General features: G+C 35.9%; 2 protein-coding genes across 4 annotated transcripts in view; both read left to right on the forward strand.

Annotated features, from left to right (window-relative positions):
• Positions 1 to 6891: 6891 nt before the first annotated feature.
• Oli (basic helix-loop-helix family member olig) lies at positions 6892 to 10922 on the forward strand. 2 transcript variants are annotated; one of them, XM_083054488.1, is made up of 5 exons: positions 6892 to 7372; positions 7897 to 8090; positions 8158 to 8393; positions 8590 to 8813; positions 9098 to 10922. In XM_083054488.1, exons 2-5 carry the CDS (start codon positions 7953 to 7955, stop codon positions 9319 to 9321), a joined length of 822 nt encoding a protein of 273 aa, XP_082910614.1. In that variant the 5' UTR covers positions 6892 to 7372; positions 7897 to 7952; the 3' UTR covers positions 9322 to 10922. The 2 variants fall into 2 exon arrangements, with proteins under 2 accessions (XP_082910614.1, XP_082910615.1); XM_083054489.1 differs by having other exon boundaries at positions 7908 to 8090.
• Positions 10923 to 11529: 607 nt separating this feature from the next.
• Positions 11530 to 18253, forward strand: part of Axud1 (AXIN1 up-regulated 1) — a 31761-nt gene continuing 25037 nt past the window's right edge. Inside the window, exon 1 of one of the 2 annotated variants that reach the window (XM_083054480.1) lies at positions 11530 to 11837. The gene's annotated coding sequence lies outside the window, so the exon portion shown is untranslated. The remainder of the gene's footprint in view (positions 11838 to 18253) is intronic. The other variant, XM_083054479.1, reaches the window with a different exon arrangement.

The following is an 18253-nucleotide window of genomic DNA, read 5'->3' on the forward strand; positions in this document are numbered from 1 at the left end:
CGTGGATCTCGCGGATGCTGCGAAGGCTCGTCATTTCTCCTCGCGAGGAAAGGCGTGCCGAGGAGAGACGAACGAATGGAAAGATTCGCGACGAAGAAACGCATGGCGAAGAGAAATAAAATTTCAGCGGAATAGTCGGGAAAGTTATAGAAAAATCAATGACGAGTAGGTAAAAAAGTTTGACGAGGAAGGTAAAAAAAAAAAAAAAAAAAAGCGCGAGGAAGGAGAGCAAAAACAGCAAATGTCAAAAGTAAATGGATACGCAATGAGAAAATTTGCGATGAAAAATTTGTCAGGAAAAAATACGCGAGTCACGAGTAATGTAAAAACATGCGCGACGAGAAAATGCCTGACGAAGAAAATTTATGTCCCGCGAGAATGCATAACGAGAAATTTGCGATGAGAAAATTCACGCCGAGGAAATATGTAATGAGGAAATGCACGCCGGAAGACACACTAGCGAAGAAAAATACACGTCGTGATTGAAAAAAATCTGAATTTCCATCGAGTAAACATTCTTCTCGCGGAGAAAGAATGCCTGACGGAAAAACGCATGGCAGATTCAAAAATTATTGAAAAAATTGACTTTGCACCCAATTGAAAATTTGTGATGTTTCGCACGAAATAAATAAAACAAAGCCCTGTATTTTACAATTTGCCTTCTCGTGGGAAATTGAAGAGATCTCTCATTTGATTAATTTCATCATTTACTAATTATACATCCCGTCATCGATCTCTTTCTAATTAATAATAAATATATTTTTTATATCATAGATTTATATAGATTTAAACACTTATGTAGAGACTTATCTATAGACATGTATATATTTATTAATAATCTCTATTTTATTATATTATAAATATTTAAATATATGTTTAATACATGTAGATAAATAATTAATATAATTTTAGTCATAAAAATTTATAAATTCTATCTCTCTTTTTATGTATCTGCAAGTTTATATTAAACTGGATCTAAGGAAACTAAAATATGCCACGATCAATGATATCTTCGTTCTGATATACCGTCCAATAATATCCAGGATCTATTTGGCGAACAGATGCCTTCGCAATAATATCTCGAAATAATGTTCGAAAAGCGTTCCCCAATTCTCTTGCGTGTCCTTGAAAGAACAACAAAAAGCTCAGATGAATTTTCCTCCTTAGCAAAGTGTTCTCATTATTTTTCCGCGTTTTTCAGAGCTAAAAATAACGGCGATGTACAGGAGGATTCGTCGCGCATCGTCCGACGAAGAACTCGATTAGCGTAATTCAAGATTCCGATTCTGCGTCTTTATTTTCCTCGGAGCGCTACGAGAAACGAAGTAAGAGCGAAGCTCATTCCTCTCTTGTCCCTCTTCTTCGTTAATCTTCCGCCAAGAAGCTTTTTTTTTTTATTCCTCCCCGCGTGTCGTTGAATTTACGAGAAAAATGACGAAGCGAGTGTCTCCTTGCGTTCCCCCGACACAAGGAATCGCAGGATATCGCTCCCTCTAAAAGTTTCTTCTTTCCGAATTACATCCTTTTTATTTTTAAGAGAATAGAACGTTGAAGGCGTTAATGTCGTTTAATGATGAAAAAATTAAGGCGGTAATTTAAGTTTAATACGTTGATTTATTAATATTTGTCGAAAGTTTTCTTTTCTGCGAAGGTCGACTTTCACATCAAAAATCACACATTCGCCCTTTTTTCTTAAGATAAATCTATAAAATCTGTATAGTAACTCACCATTCTGTAGTCTCTCATTATTTCGTACTATTCTATATTCAACGCAATTGATCGTACAATTGTCACGTGGTTTACGCAATAATCCAGGATAATCCCGATCTGAGTATTTATTTCTGTGGAAAAGTAAGTCTGCGAATCGATTGACAGCATCATCAATTAAATTCGAACGTTACTTTATCCTCGCCCTTCACCCTTATATCGCGATTTATACCAGCTTCCACGAGCCTGACTGTAACACTATTTTAATTCGACGCTATTTTGATTCAGCTGTTTCTGACCGAGGTTAAATATTGCTGACCCGGGACGCATCCCATTGCGGTCCTTTCATTTTTCACATCGGATCTTTCCGCGATATATAGAGAGGTAAAATACGAAAAAGAAAAAGAATTCCTCTTCTTTCTCTCAGTCGGCAATAAAATCATAAAGTAAATAGTATATAGTATTTTTATATTTATGACGCTTCGAGACAATAAATTTTTTTTAGTTTAATTATTTTGAAATCAATTAATCCTCGCTCTCCATTTCTTTTATAATGTTTTATACAACCTTTTTTTATTTTATACATTTATGTTATTACAATTTATGAAGAAAATATTTTTACAACTAAATTAATTCATACATTATTCTAATTTGCTCACTACGTTAAGCTAATTTAATAAATTAATTTCAATTATTAATTGTAAAAAGAGAAATATTGCCAAGATGATTTTCGATTCTCAAAAACGAAATTCATCCCATTTTGCATAATGATTTTTGCATCGCATGCAGCGATACACATTGCATCGCTTCGCTCACGGCGACACCCAATGTCGATGAGGGTTGGAAAGGGAGACGATAGAGGGGAGAGAGAGTGTGTGAGGGAAAGAGAGAGAGAGGGGCGAGGGGGAGGGAATATTCTCCGGAACGGATACGATTGGGAAAACTGTCGATAGCGGACGGCAGGCAGCCTCGCTCGCGGGATGATCCGTGGACCAAATTCGAGCCGGGCCGGAGACGACGACGACGACGACGATTCCCTCGCCCGCCTTTGTTCCCCTCCCCCTCTACCGCCACCGCCCTTTGCGACATCGCTCATCATCGTCCCCCTCGTCGCAATAAGTGGCCTCGCGGTCGGCTTTAACATGCAAAACGGGCCGCGTACCGAAATGCAATTAAAATGCAAAGCACTGAGAAGAGAAGGAAAAAGAGGGTGAGAGAAAGAAGGACGGGAGAAAGAGAGATAACAATGAGTAAGAGAGAAATCGAAATTTTATTTACTTGTTTCTCTCTCTCTCTCTCATTCTCTTTTTATCTCTTTCACTCTTTAAATAAAAGCCGCGACAGTCTAATTAAAATTAATTGCGTCCTAGATCTTTTAGCGAGAATATCGCGAGGACTTGTGTTAATTATTTAACTTGGATTAATTATTTAACATACCTTTCCTTCTCTTCCCCTCTCTTTCGATAAACGACCATTTATCGGGAGTTAATTTTGACGGTGGGATTGAAGCTGCGATGAGATTGAAAGCACACCGAGTTAAGTCGCAAGCTGAGGTATTCTGCTGAAAATCTTAAAAATGTCTTATATGTGACAATGTCAATAATCGATTATCAAATTTATCATGTGAATAAAAAATTTGATAATCAATTATTCATTGGTACGCAAGTACAAGAAAAGAACAGATAATAAATATTTCGGCATTTATTTCCTAATTTTTTATATAAATGTGTGAAAATTTTTTAAAAATATACATAATACAATATATATTTCGTTCAGATATATGATATTATATTTACATTATATTCCATGTTATGTTTTTCATCAAATAGCTAAACTTTGAGAACTAAGTGTTGCTTTGACTGGTTCTCGTTACAAGTTACAAATTAAAGTAAACAATTCGTAAGTAAACAAAATCAAGCATCTTAAATACAACACCACAATATAAAATGAGATTTTCAAGACAAATTCATCGGGTAAGATAAGGAAGGGGGTGGGAGGGTAGAAGATAGAGAGTAACGAAAAGAGACATCCGAAGATAAACGAAGAGGGGAAGAGCGCGAGATGACGGAAGGCGAGGAGGAAGAAAGGGGGTGGAACGCGAGAGGGTTGGTTTGTGATGGTCGACGGTAATGCGCACATGGAGAGGCACACGTAAGGAGAAGAAGGAGCGGAGAAAGGTTCCGTGGGAAGCGCAGAGGGATGACGCGGCGGGTGGGTAGGGAGGGAGGGGGCGCGTTTGGTCCGGGAGCTCGCCGGGGGATGCTGTATTGATCGCGAGAGCGGGCTAAAGTAAGCCGAGGCTCGTTGGCACGGAGGGTTGCCTTGGCAACCCTCGTCGTCCCTCATCCCTCAGGACTCCGAACCGCCCGTCGGTCCGAAAACCACCCCCGAACGCCGACCACCACCCTCTCTCTCTCTCTCTCTCTCCTCTCTGCCTCACTCTCTTCTTCTCATTCGCTCTCGCTCTCGCTCTCCTTCTCTGTCATCGGATTCGCGATCTATACGTGCCGAACGGTAGATACGATGCACGTGTGTATATGCGTATAAGCGTATGCGAGAGAGATCCTTTTTCCCTCTCGGTTTTCCTTCAGCTTTCCTTCCGACCGCTCCTCGACACGCGTTCTTCCGCTCGGAAATAATCGGGACAAAACCTGTTTCCTGATAACGTAATCAAAGGCGATACCGGCTGCGTTTAATTCTCTCTAGGTAATTTCTTTCGTTCCGCTTGAAATTTATATGTTGCAAATATATTAAAGATCAAGAAACAAATACACATAGAAGGAAAGAATTGGGGTAGGTTCTGGAAACGATAAGAATCGTTTAACTCTTCCAAAATAATTGCTCTGAGTTGCTTAAAGTTTATGAAGTAATATGCATAAAATGTTAATAAAAATACATGATATAATATTAAGAAGCAAATCGTGAAATTGATTCTATTTCATAATAATGTGGCCAAAGATAATTAATAACAATATTTTACCTTTAAAATCTTTAATATATCTTTGAACGATTTAAAATTAATAAACAATGTATTGTTATAAGAAGGCTCAAACATGTGAGATAATATATAGATATAATTGTTTTTTTAATGACCGCTAAAAAATATATTGGAAATTATGAGTATCTTCAGAAACTATGAAGAAATATCGTTGATATAATCCTCTATGATCAATGAAAATCAATTGTAGTACATATTTTTCTTAATGGATACGGATGCTGAAGTGATCAATTTTGCGCTGTATTTCAAAACAGATGCGCTTGCAATTATTTTCGAGCGATCTCAGGATATATTTCTCGGTGCGAAGGAAGCGATAAATCTTCCAACACTGTGGATGCTGCTCGACCCAGAAAGATCTCGCGCGTATCTCGCGAGCGAACAAAGCACATTGACGCGTAATAATTTAATCCTTTTGCTCTTCGACGTGTTACACGAGAACAAAAATCTAGATATTATTGCATATAAACGCACACTTGCGTGTTTTTTAAATTATTTATATTTTTGTGTTTAGAGAAGAAAGAATTCTTATATTTCTTCTTTTTTTCTCATACAATATTTATTAAATTGAATTTTACTAAAAAAATAAACATGTATATAATTTTATTTATGATGAAAATATTGTATATATGCCTTATTAGTTTATTTTAGACCTCAAACCTTTTTTCTCAATTTTAGATTTCTTTATATGTATTTGTAATATATAATATCTACAAAACATTTGCAAAGATGAATCAATATTCAATATAAGATAAATAATTTAATTACAATATTAAAACAAAAACTCTGTTTTAAATGCCTATTTATATTTTAGACGTTTCCAAGAATTTATTTTGCGTATAAAACATCCGCCAGTCATCTCCAAATACTTACGCGCGAGCATTAATTATTTTTGTTTCCTTCTGCAATAATAAAGTACGCTAGTCGGCACAACAACCCCTATTTAATCCCTTCGATTAATTTATGCGATGCCGAAGTTACGATCATCTCTCGCGCGGCGCTCAGGTTCTCCGGTAATATTACGTCGCATTGTGTTTACAGTAAACAAACACACTCAATCTAGGCAAAAGAGTACAACTAACCACAGTCGTGTGTTTGTGTTCGTGCTGCGTGGGTGAAACGCGGAAGGAGGGAGAAAAGGGGAGGTATGATTCACACGCAAAGAAGGTGGAAGAGAAATTGGGAAGAGGATTGTCGCCGAATTGTCTCGGCATCCCCGCGATGCTCATAGTATTTTTCCACGTGCAAATGCGTGTCCGTTTAATCATATTCAATGACAACGTACGTACGGGCTATAAACACGGCATATAATAAATCGGACAAAGCAGAAAACGCTGTGTAAAAAGAGGACGTGAAATTTATTAAATTTGCGACATTGAGAGAATTAATTTCTTTACAAGAGTCAAAAATGGAAAATCTCTTGTTTAATAGAATAATAAATATATGTAGTATTTGGAAATGGAATAGAGAGAAAATAAAGGAACAAAAATATTGTGTGTATAATATGTATAGCAGAGTAAATATTTTAACAATGATATAATAAATAATGTTGCAATGTTTCAATTACATTAATGAATATCAATCAATTTATAAATTTATAATAACAAATTTTTTAATCACATTATTTAGAATTAATATTATCCTATAAGTAAGTGAATGATGAATAGTTTAATTATTAATATATATATATATATATATATATATATAATAATAATAATAATTGTTCCGTAACAAAATAATATATATTTTCTTATTCAGCAATTTTGGAGCAAAATTCTGATTCATAAAAATTTAAATCAATAGTTTGTCTTGTTTTGTTTATTTTAATTATTAATTTTTGAATCGTGTCTCTTCTTCAACAGTTTTTTAATTTTCATCTTTTCAAATCTCCACTCCGTCAAAGAATTTGTACGCAAGAATAATTCTTATTGCAAATTAAAACTAAATGCGCAGCATCTCTTTGCATGCAATATATATCGGGCATCTAGCGACTTCTCTTGCTTCTCTTACAAAGACACGAGTTTCCTTTCCCGATGGTAACAAAATATGTTCCAAGAAGATCTTTAACTAGACCCGCCAGGGTACGCCAGCCGATGGGTCCAGCGCAGCATCCCTCGATCGCAACGGACGCACCCTTGTATACGATGGCCGAACTAATTTAGGGGTTGCGCTCTCCTCCTGCGCAGGAGCTGCCAAACAACGAAGGAGACGCGTGTGTGCTCCCGATGTGCTTCGCTCGGGCGTGATAATTTTGTCAAAAACGGATCTACATCGACCATTTTATCGAAAGACGAGAGATTTTTCGAAAACGATCGAATATCACGCAAAACGGAGACGGACTCTGCGGATGGAAAAAAATCTCCGAACAATTCGCGAGATTTTTTTCCCATATCGGTCATCGAGACTCGATTCCTGCTGAATGAAAATGGCTGTGATTGGCTCCGAGTGATTTTGGATAACAGGATAATAAAAGGCACCGCACGAGGCAATCCCCGCGATCGGGAAATCCTCGAAATCCGGTTATCCGTAACTGTTGTCGAAAAAGTGCGGAGAAGCACGGACGGAGGAGATGATTCGGTGCTGCGCGCCGATGCGCGAAAAGCGTTGCTGATTGCCGTATTCTGCACCCCGCGGGGCAACGCGCGGGGGCTGGAGAAAAAATCGTCGTCGGTAAGTGTTCCACTTGCTATTGATTGCGTTAGACTGGCCGATGACGCCCCGCGAATGGCGGTGGTCGCTCGCTAATAAAATGCGAAAATGAGAAAAGAAATATTTATTCGCACGAAGATCAAGAATATATGTATAAATATGAAATTTGAAACAAAATTCTAAAAATTATTTTTATCGAGTAAGGCAAGGATTTATCTTGCAAAACATACAAATATTAAAAAAAAATTGATTTCATAAAATTGATTCACGCGAAATTGAAAATTTGCGGAACAAAAATATGTTCGAAGTATGTTTGGAAATAAAACAATTTTGCGCAATAATGAAATAAATTTCAGCGAGAACGAGAAATTATTTACGACAAATGTGAAAATAATTAACTGCATCAAATATAATAAATTATGTAATGCAATCAGCATTAATAATTTATTTATAGAAACTAGGAAAAAAATTTTGACGAAATAAATTCGAAATTAAGGACTTTTATATTTAAAAAAAATGCAAAGCTGTGGAATTTGCAAATATAGGGATTGAATAGAGAGAAGAGGAAGAATTGGCCGGTTAAATCGAGAGAGTGAAAAGAATGAGATCCTACGACGGCGAGAGCAGCTCAACAGAGGACGACGACCGCAGGGAAGGCCTACCGGAAGCACATCTGCAACAAGGATCCTGGCAACGCTCGGCATCACATCCTACCTGGGCCTGGGAGCATCGCAACGTCGTAAGTAACGATTGTGTAGGAGACGCATAAAAAATAACAAATGAGAAATGACACAAAAATGTTTCAGCATCCACTGCCTCCACAATCGGCAGCGGCCCTCGAATCTGTATATTCGACACCAGGAGGTTCACATCCAGGTGTCTCGGGCCCACCGGCGGCGTATTCGTCGGAACACCCTCAAAGTGCACCAGGACGAAGGACTCCGTTGGGTGCCGTGGGCCTCGGTGGTTTTTACTTTCAACAACAACCTCAACCGCACGCTTCGTCGAGCGCGTTGTCCGACGAGAATCGACCGGACGAGAGGTTTACTTTCAATTTAATTACGTTTCCAAATTTCAATCTAAATGAAAAATGAAGCCACTTGGCAATTTGCAAGATTAAAATAAAATTAAAAAAAAAAGTTTAACTCGAAATTGCATAAAATTGGGCGAAATATGTATTTGTAAGAAAAAATGCGTATAATTAATAATAATTCTGACGCACCGTGATTTTTTTTCAGACCAACAGCTTCGCGATTAAACTGCCCATCGAAATCGAAGACGACTCGTCAAGGAAAGAGCGTAAGGTTGAATATTAATGCGCGAGAACGTAGAAGGATGCACGATTTAAATGACGCCCTAGACGAACTTCGCTCTGTCATCCCTTACGCACACAGTCCTTCCGTGAGAAAGCTATCGAAAATAGCCACCCTTCTCCTGGCGAAAAATTACATCCTTATGCAAGGTAAATAAGGAGTCCACATCTAACACGAGATACCATCGTTAATAAATTTCAAAAATAAGATTTTTCAAACACAAATCTCTTATGAAAAAATTAAATTATAATTATATGTTCAATTATAATACTTATTAAAATTTTGTGTGCAAATACAATTGTTATTCATTGTTGAAATAATACTGCAGAAGCTCTTGAGATCTTTCAAGTGTGTAAAGTATCTAAACTATATCATTTCATAACGCTTATCATATGATTTTAATTAATTAATGACAAATGAATCGCTGGCGCAGGAAACGCGTTGGAGGAGCTTCGGAGAGTGATAGCCGTTCTGCAATCGCCGCATGCACACACCACCGCCCTCCCACCCACACCGGTCTCCTACGATCTCCTGCAGGGATTCCCTGGCAAGTTATTCCAGGGGGTGCAGGAGTTGCAAGGGCTTTCTACGAACGATCCTCCAATCGTGACCGGTCCTCCGACCGACGGTACAGTCGCTAGCGGAGAGTCGAATTGAAGAATCAATTATTATTTCCTCCTACTTTTCTCGCGATCCGCTCCAAGAATCCTCGCGAAGAAACGTAACTCGTGCGAGAATGCAAGCCATTAAATTAAACTGGTAAAATTTCTATAGAATAGCAAGAGGAGAGGAGATTCAAAGTATTTGCAAATCTTTCAGGCCTAAGTCTAAGATTGATAAGTATAAGTGTGTACGAGAGTCTCTTAAGCTGATGAAGAAGTATTAATTAAGTACTTTTGAAAATGGGAGAATGCCTTTTTTTGGCTATATGAAAGTATTAATTATTAGAGTACTATTGAAACGCAAATTAACTTCCCTTAAGAGGAAAAAAGAGGTGGATTAATCTTTTTTAAATATTAATATAAATAATTTATATTTATCTAAAAATGAAAACGTGGAAGAATAAATTACAGCATCTTATTTTTTTCCGTAAAAATAACGAGATGCATAAAATCAAATAAAGCAAACGGAGAAGAGATAAAAACTCAAAATAATCAAAAGTTAATTAAAGAGACATTAAAAGATAAGAATTAATTAACTAATATTTTAAAAAATTTTTCTTTCTTCTACGGAAAAAAAATAAAATGTACGATAATTTCGAGATTTCCATTAAGCGAATTAATTCAGATTCATTTTGAAGTCCGAATGAAGGTCGGGCGAAATTACTATGAAAGTATTGCGAAAGTATTAGCGATATAAGCAAATGATACTGTCACGATCGTAAAGTCAATGAAGCAGCAATAAGACGATGGTGCGTTTTCGTCTCTCTGACAATCTCGCAAAGATAGCATTTCGATCATAGAAGATTACATAATCACTTCAGCATTGAAAGAAATTCGAACAAGTAGAAAGTCCGTTTTAAGATTTGCAAAGATAAAAATATACATGAGATCGAGAGAAAGTAGTGATGATTTAATTATCGCTCAGAATTTTTAATTTTTGAAGTAGAAGGCCGGAAGGACGAAAACGTCGCCAGGACTTGGAATACGAAGAGTTTCCAAGTCTCGTCGAGAAACACGATAGTCAATATTAGTATGTGATAAGTGTCGAGGAGTTCTAGTCTATATACAACATAAAGATATATTGAATATTCATATACACATATACAATATATATATATATATATATATATATACATATACATATATATTTAATAATCTAAACAAGGCATCGATTTACGACTTATTTATATACTTAAGAGTCTACTATACAATGTGCCACAGTAAGGATTTATCTACTTACAATTAGAGAAGCGAATAAGTAAGCAAGTGCGATGGGAGGAGAGAAAGAGAAAAAACATGTGAGATTGGAAAAAAGAAAAAAAAACTATTTACTGTGCTATTTGTGAGAAATATTGTGCGATTCTTTTTTTCGCAATGCCGTCATTTCTCGGGGGGCAAAAATAAGGATGAGGTAGCATCTCAGAAGGATATACTTGTTGTAGAGCGTAGATAATAATTGTTTAGTGCTCTCAAATAAAATCTATTTAAGAGAATCTCAATATCCGACGAACGTCAAATTATCAAGATTTTCATATTTTATATAGCTTATTTTATTTTGATTAATTGTTTCTTCGTTTTTTATTCTAATTCTAATTTTATTTTATATCATATCTTACTTTATTTTTTATTTCCAATTAAACAGCTATTTTTTATTATAATATTATAAATAAATTATTTTTTAAATGACATTTGTTATCATTATTCTACTTTTTTAAAGACGCTACTTTGTCTTTGAATTGTGTTTTTCGAACAAGATCCACCCAAAATTTGCGGAATTAAGGACAGTGCTATCTCGCAATGTTCTTTATGAGATAATACATTTTATTTCATCTTTGTGGCTTCAATTAAAAATAACTATTTGGCGATCGATTTATTGGAACAAAATAGCAGTTCATTTCCGACTTCAAAAGTTGCCGCCTTTAAAGTGGCGCTGGTTGCCGCCTGTAGACTGTAAGCAGCGTAAGCCTCTCTTCAAGGTCATAGCCTGATCATCCAAGCTACGTCATGGTTTCAAAAATACCACTTGAAATCTATTAAATGGACTTGGTCGGTACTAGGGTGTTTGTGAAAAAAGTACGCAGAAGGTTGATCAGATCCTATACGCAAGTGATAACTAATCATTAGGAAGCAGCAATGTGGAGGTGGGGACGATCAGCAATCGTCTTGTGGCGCCATCAAGCCATGCTGGTCTAGCATCGTGCTGGGCTCTCATTCGGTCGCCTTCAGTGTTGGCAAGAGAACCTGATCGCCACGATCAGAGGCAAATCGTGCCGTTTGTGCGTGCGTGCCCCTATCAAGATGGCTTTGTCCGTTGCGACGCCGTTGTGATATCATTCCGGACGACGAGGGGAGTCCGATTAATCGGATTACTCCAAAGTGCCGAAGGGAATCGTCAGCACGACGACAATCATCATCATCACGACGACGACAACGAGAAGAAGGAAGGTGGCAGCTAACAACGTCTTCAGCGACGCGGAGATGTGACGCTTGTCGGCGAACCGGTGAGTGCAAGTGAGTTTCTTCACTTTTCTGACCAGTGTGACCTGATCGACCTTTTTCGACAAGTATAATAGGTGAGCTCCTTCAAAACCGGAATCTCACGATGGCGTAGCTGCTGATGACGAGAGAGTAAGAGAGTGAGAGGAGCAATTTTTGAAGAGGTGGGAGAAAGAGAGGGAAAGAGAGAGAGTCAGTAAAAGAGAGGGAGAGAGAGAAAGAGAGAGTCAGAGAAAAAGAGAGAGAGAAAGAGAGAAAGGTGTTGTTGAAGATACAATATTAATCGTCTAGATACTTGCGAAACAAAGTAGCTAAAGAGGTTTCTCATGGCTGTGCCACTTTGCCATGATCAGGACTCTGTAGGTGTAGATATAGTACTGTGTGGATAGAGACACTCAGTTGGTAACAGTTCCCCGATTCTTTCGTGAGATAGGAAATTTACAGAAAAAAAAATATTGTGTTGTATATGTCGTCGAAGGACCGGAGTGTTTGTAATAATAACTGTCGTTAAATATATTACGAGTTATCTCTTGCTTTTTCATGATTGCATATCAACAATTTCTTCAGTAATTTTGGATTAGGAGTATCTTGAAGCAGAACAAAAAACTTCATTATTAGCTAACTAAAATTTCGGAGCAGAAAATAAAGTTCCAATAGTAGTCATTTTGTGGAGCACAAAAATATTTTGGAGCAGAGGGAAAAAGTTTCCTTATATATTGGAGTAGAAAAGTATTTTGAAACAGAAAAGGTTTCCTTATTAATGATTCAGGAACAAAAGAATATTATTATTATTACTAATAATTTTGGATCAAAAGAAGTATTTATCTTACACCAGCTTCGCCTTGAATTTATTAGTCTGACATTAAGTTTATAATGTTGAGCTTAGCTCGCTAATATAATAGGATATTTAATATAGAATAAAGATATTCGTAAAAGTATATCTTATATAAATGTGTATATAGCACTCGAGATAAATAGACATGCAGTAAAGAGTTTCTATCTGGGTAAGTACGTCAACAAAATTCCCGATAGTGCTTATGTGCGTTTATGTTTACAATATTTTAAGCGTTGCATAAGACTTAAATTATACTTGAAGATTACGCTCGCTTGATTTCATGAAAATTGGTCATTTGAAGCGGAGAATTTAAATGTTCCAGAATTTAAATGCCAGAGTTCGAAAATATGCGAAAAACAATTTCCGTCCTTTAACTCTTAATCACAATTTCGGAAGATTTCTATGAATTAATTTCAAATATTTATTTTGATTGACCTCTATCATGTATGTAGTTGTGCGAGTAAAGCGGCAAGTATGTGGCTGATGTCTCTAGACTCGTATTTACTCAACAATATCGAACATAATAGGGCGAACATCTTGCTGAGTAACTGAATCAGAATACGAAGCAAAACATAAAGCATACTATTACACGCACTTAGAAAATAATCTATAAGCAGTCAGGAAAAATGAAAAGACGGGAAGAGAGTAGTAATAGGGGCGTGATGTTACGAGATGCTTTTGTTCTTTCATTAATATCATAGTGTGTGCATTATAGTAATTAATTTCTTTATCCCTCTTTATTATATTTTTAATTATGAACCGACTAAATTATTTATATGCACATTATTATTATGAATAGTAACTTTGATTGTTTGATATTTTTCGTAACAAATGAGAAAGCTAGTCTTACTTCTCCGATTAGATAAAAGACATGATTGCTATTGATTCCCATCTGTATATCTGGATTCCACTGATAAGTAATCCAAAGTGGGTTTTCTTCGCCCTTTGGGGCTGTATCTATGTGTGTTTTACCTTGATAGAATAACTCCAAAAGTGGCTAATGACGTTTGTGAAATAAATAAATTTCATATAATATATTGGAATTTCTGTCAAAGATTTTTGTACTTACTTTAATTAAATAAAAAAATTGCAGCAATTTCATGAAATTTAACAGTAAAATAATATTAATTATAATTTTCTTATAAAAAGAATTCAATATTTTAAGGAAATAATTTTTCTCAAGAAAATTAAGATAATATAAATATATATATTGCTGTAATAGAACTGCTTTTAATTAATGATTTTAAAGTATAAGTTTTTTTTTAAATATGCTCTTTTTAATTTTCAAAATAGATCATAGGAGATGGTACATAAATCGTAATGAAAATTAAACAACAATTATAACGAGATGTATAAAATATAATATAAGAGATATATAAAAGATGTTTTAATTGCAATATAGACTGCAATTTCCTCGAATCGATAACATCACTATATTTTACGTTGAACTCGTCATTGCATCCATCTCGTCGAAATGCACGTGGACGATCATATCTATCGCATGTGAGATATACACGTGCTCCGTGGGAAATCCAGGCACATATAGTAACGCCTGTGTATGTATCGCGATCGTAAATAATGAATGTAATTGCGCGAGGGTCGTGGATTAACCGAACGCTTTGTCGCATAAAATTGTTGCATTGGTGTCAAAAAAGTCGATTTCGATCAATTACCATCTCTAGAAATTAATACTTTTCTTGCTTATTCATTGCATATTAAATCTGTTGTTACGTGAAAATATCCGATAAAATCGAAAATTTACTGTTTATCAAAATTCTTAATAGTGTTCACAATTTAAAATAAATAAGATACATTTTCTTGTTTGTGATTTATTATTTGTATTATAATTTATATATATATTATTTATGTTAGATAATAAATCAAATAATATCTTTCCATATGTGCTTATTTGACATATAACTTTTTAAAAAATATATATAAAAAGTTGTAATCCTACATTTTGAAGAAAATCGATATAATTTCAATCTCATGTTGAATAAATATCTAGGAAAATTTTCCGGGTTATCGCACGGCGTGTGACTTTAAGTATGAAATATATAACGGCGTTGCCGCACTTCCGGCGTGCTTATCTCGCAGGTAACACTCGTGACGTACGTATACATATATGTACATGTTGCAAAATCGGCCTGGTCCGAGCACAATTGAAATGCACCTACACAAAATGCAACCCGTCAAGAATCTCGCATTATACGTATAAAATCGGTACATAATTTATATTCAAAAAAATTATTTAGAGAAAGATTTAAATAGTTTAATACTTAATATATAAATCGTATTTTGAATCAAACAAAAATAAATATTTTTGATATAATGAATTAATTTTAAGAGTACAATTTTTTTGGTCAATATATATACATAATTTTATAAATGTAATAAATTGTTAAAAATGAAAATACAACTAGAATAAGTTAAAAAAAAAAAATTAGAATAAATACAGACATATTATATTAGAAAATTCAAATTCGCGATGTCGCAAAGATTGATTGAATCATTATTAATTGAGTTTGGAAAGTTCAGCGATGAGAGTCAGCGCTGTGCAAACTTAAATTCGCGTTTAACTTTCGTTCAAAGTCATCCTTCGGTTAATTTTTAATCGGGGGGTTATCCCGGCGCGTACATAAGCGAAGAAAATTATTGGCGTTGCAGGTCAAGGTGCGTCGATTGATGAAATTATCGGTGGCAAGGGTCGCATGACAGATCACAGGACAATCCAAGTCGTGAATAAAGAACGCATTGTCCGTCGTGTTGAGTGAAAAAAAAACGATGAATAAAGTTTCTGAATTTGAGATTACGCATTGCAAGCATGTGCGAATATAGTATGTCGCCGCCGTCTTATCAGCGGAATTGGTGCTAGCTAAATGAAGACTGTGTATCGTGTTATTATATTCTTGTTATTCTTTAAATAATACATTTAAACAATAAAATCTAATATTTTAACAAATGTAATAATTTTAAATATTTAAATGATAATTAAACGTGTATATCTTTTATTTTTAATAATATATATATTAATTAAATATAAAACATTTTTAAAAGATTTAAGAATAAATATTTTTTATTTTATTTTGATTCAAATTATATATAGAACAATCTGTTTCTATTGTATTAGTCTTTAAGGGCAGATCTCTTTTGTAATTAATTTCTTCAACATTTTCTTTGAGAGGGAATCGATGTTGAAAGGACCGGAAGATGTGACATTAAAAAATAATGCTGGCTTCACAAAGTATGAAATCATTTTTTGTTCACAATGTGGTGTGCTCGAATTGTGGGCGTGGAAAATGAATGAAAAAGAAATGTCAGCCTCTAGCGTGGGAGGTAAAACTGGTTCGTCGAAGAAGCTGTTGCTTCTACTCGACCGTCGCATTATCTCGTTATTGTGTAGATCGCTTTCCTGATCGAAAGGGAGGGAGGGGAGGGGAAAATAAAAAGATTAAGAAAAATAGAGGACTAGAGATAATTTCTTATCTGGTCTCGTAAGCTAATAGTATGACAATTTCATTAAAATTGTTCTCTTTAAAAACTGTGCATATAATCCATATTATTAATTCTTATACATGTTTCTTAATTAAAATTTATGCTTCTATCATTGAGATGTGTCAAGAATTATCATTGTTTTAAAATTTTCTTCTCAAATGTCATTCCTTTATAAAATTATGAAAAATTTTGCTAGTAATTTATTAAAACTTGTTCTTATATGTATGTATATTATATTATATATATACTTATAGAGATATCTAATTAATTTACTGCAACTATAAATTGCAATTTTTTTTTCCTCGATTTATCGATCTGTCTCAATCTTTCTTGAAATTGCATTTCATCAAGGATGCAATTATAGCGAAAAATCTCTCCGACACTTTTATCGCTTTATTTATCGGAATTTCGCGATTATTTACATCGAGATGATGCGATGCAAAAAATATTTCGAGCAAACATACTTGCACGAGGAAGCGTGGGCGCGGAAGTACCGAGTGCAATATATCGAAACAAGCTGCATACGCATAAAGAAGAGTAAAGGGAAGGAGATTGAAAGAGAGACAAAGAGAGAGAGAGAGAGAGAGAGAGAGAGAGAGAGAGAGAGAGAGAGAGAGAGAGAGAGAGAGAGAGGAGAAGGAGACGAAAAAGGAAAAGAAAAAGAGAAAGAGACGAAAACAAAGCAAACGCAGCCGCCGAGGCAACACAATGGCGCATCGACCCGCCAAAACTCATGCCGCGCCAGCAGCCGAATGCGCAGAAACACGAGCGCGTCGTGTCTCTTCGAAACAATGAATATTTTTACTCCTTCCCACCCTTCGACTCACCCTCCGCCTTCGCGCTATCTGGTATATTGATCGTTTCCCGAACGAAAATCGATCGGCTGCACCAAATTTCCGAGCGAAAATTTCCGGCCTGCCCGGGACGTCTCTCTCTATCTCTCTTTCGCTTCTCCTCCGATATTTTCCCAATTTTAATTGCAATTTTAACCTGATGCTCGCTAAATTTCGGAAACCGAAAGAGAAATCATCCCTTGTAATTTTCTAATAAATATTTTTTATCAATTTTTTAGCATATATAGGTTTAGTATTTATATTAAATTTTATTTACCCTTTACAAAACTTGATTTAACTTTTTTTCATTTTCGCTTCTAAAAATCTTACTCGATGCCCACCAATTTTCTTCTAAACTTCACTTAACTTCCATCAAATTCCCTGCTAAATTCAACCGGCTCATCAAATCGGCTCGGAATTGATGGGGAAATTCATCGACTGTGTGAATGGCACGCATTAAATCCAAGACTCGTATACATATATCGACCACTCCTCGTTACAATCCTCATTTCCGAAATCGCAAAGCTGTCGCACGGCCAGTCTAACTCTCTCCGCTCGCGGGGTTCTTCGCGGGCCCCCCGGTCCACGATGCGCTCCCTTCTCCCTTCCTTTCGAAGCGCGCGGGGTCAGATCGAGCGAGAAGTACTCGCTCCAGGATGGATGGAAGGAAGATCAGGTACCGTGGTTGTCCTGGCAACCGGCATTGATCCTTCCCCTCTTGTTCTACCGCCCCTGTACCCTCCTCTTCTCGCCTACCCGTTATTGCCGTACCCCCGTTCCACCCCCTTTTTCCCTTCCCCCATTTCTCCACTCCTTCGTCCTCCCCCTCCAACCCCTCATTCACTAATGCACTCGGGCACGCAATATATACGCACACACACATATATATATACATATATATAATATATATATACACGAATACCGATCATTCCTCTCGCTCGTCCTCGTGGTAACCCCATGACTCCTTGTTTTGTTCTCTTCTTCTTTCTTGGACACAGAGTCGCAGTTTTCTTATTCTTGAGCCTCTAATCTTGAATATTCAGATTCAGCGTATTAACGGTACACCGTGTATAATTCCGTCGTACTTATCCTTATTTATGCGTTTTTTATGTGCGGTACCTTTGCCCTACCAGTCATCTGCATCTTTATTTTTTTATATAATTTCCGAAGAGTCGGTTCCTTTATTTGATCTAAATTCCTTTCTCATGTTTCCCTTTTTTTAAATATAATTATTGACAGGTGATAAGAATGTATAGAACAAAATCGGT

Source organism: Prenolepis imparis, unplaced genomic scaffold, assembly GCF_030444845.1.
Source record: "Prenolepis imparis isolate NDT839.2.m4 unplaced genomic scaffold, iyPreImpa1.0 SCAF_14, whole genome shotgun sequence".
Classification (NCBI taxonomy): domain Eukaryota; kingdom Metazoa; phylum Arthropoda; class Insecta; order Hymenoptera; family Formicidae; genus Prenolepis; species Prenolepis imparis.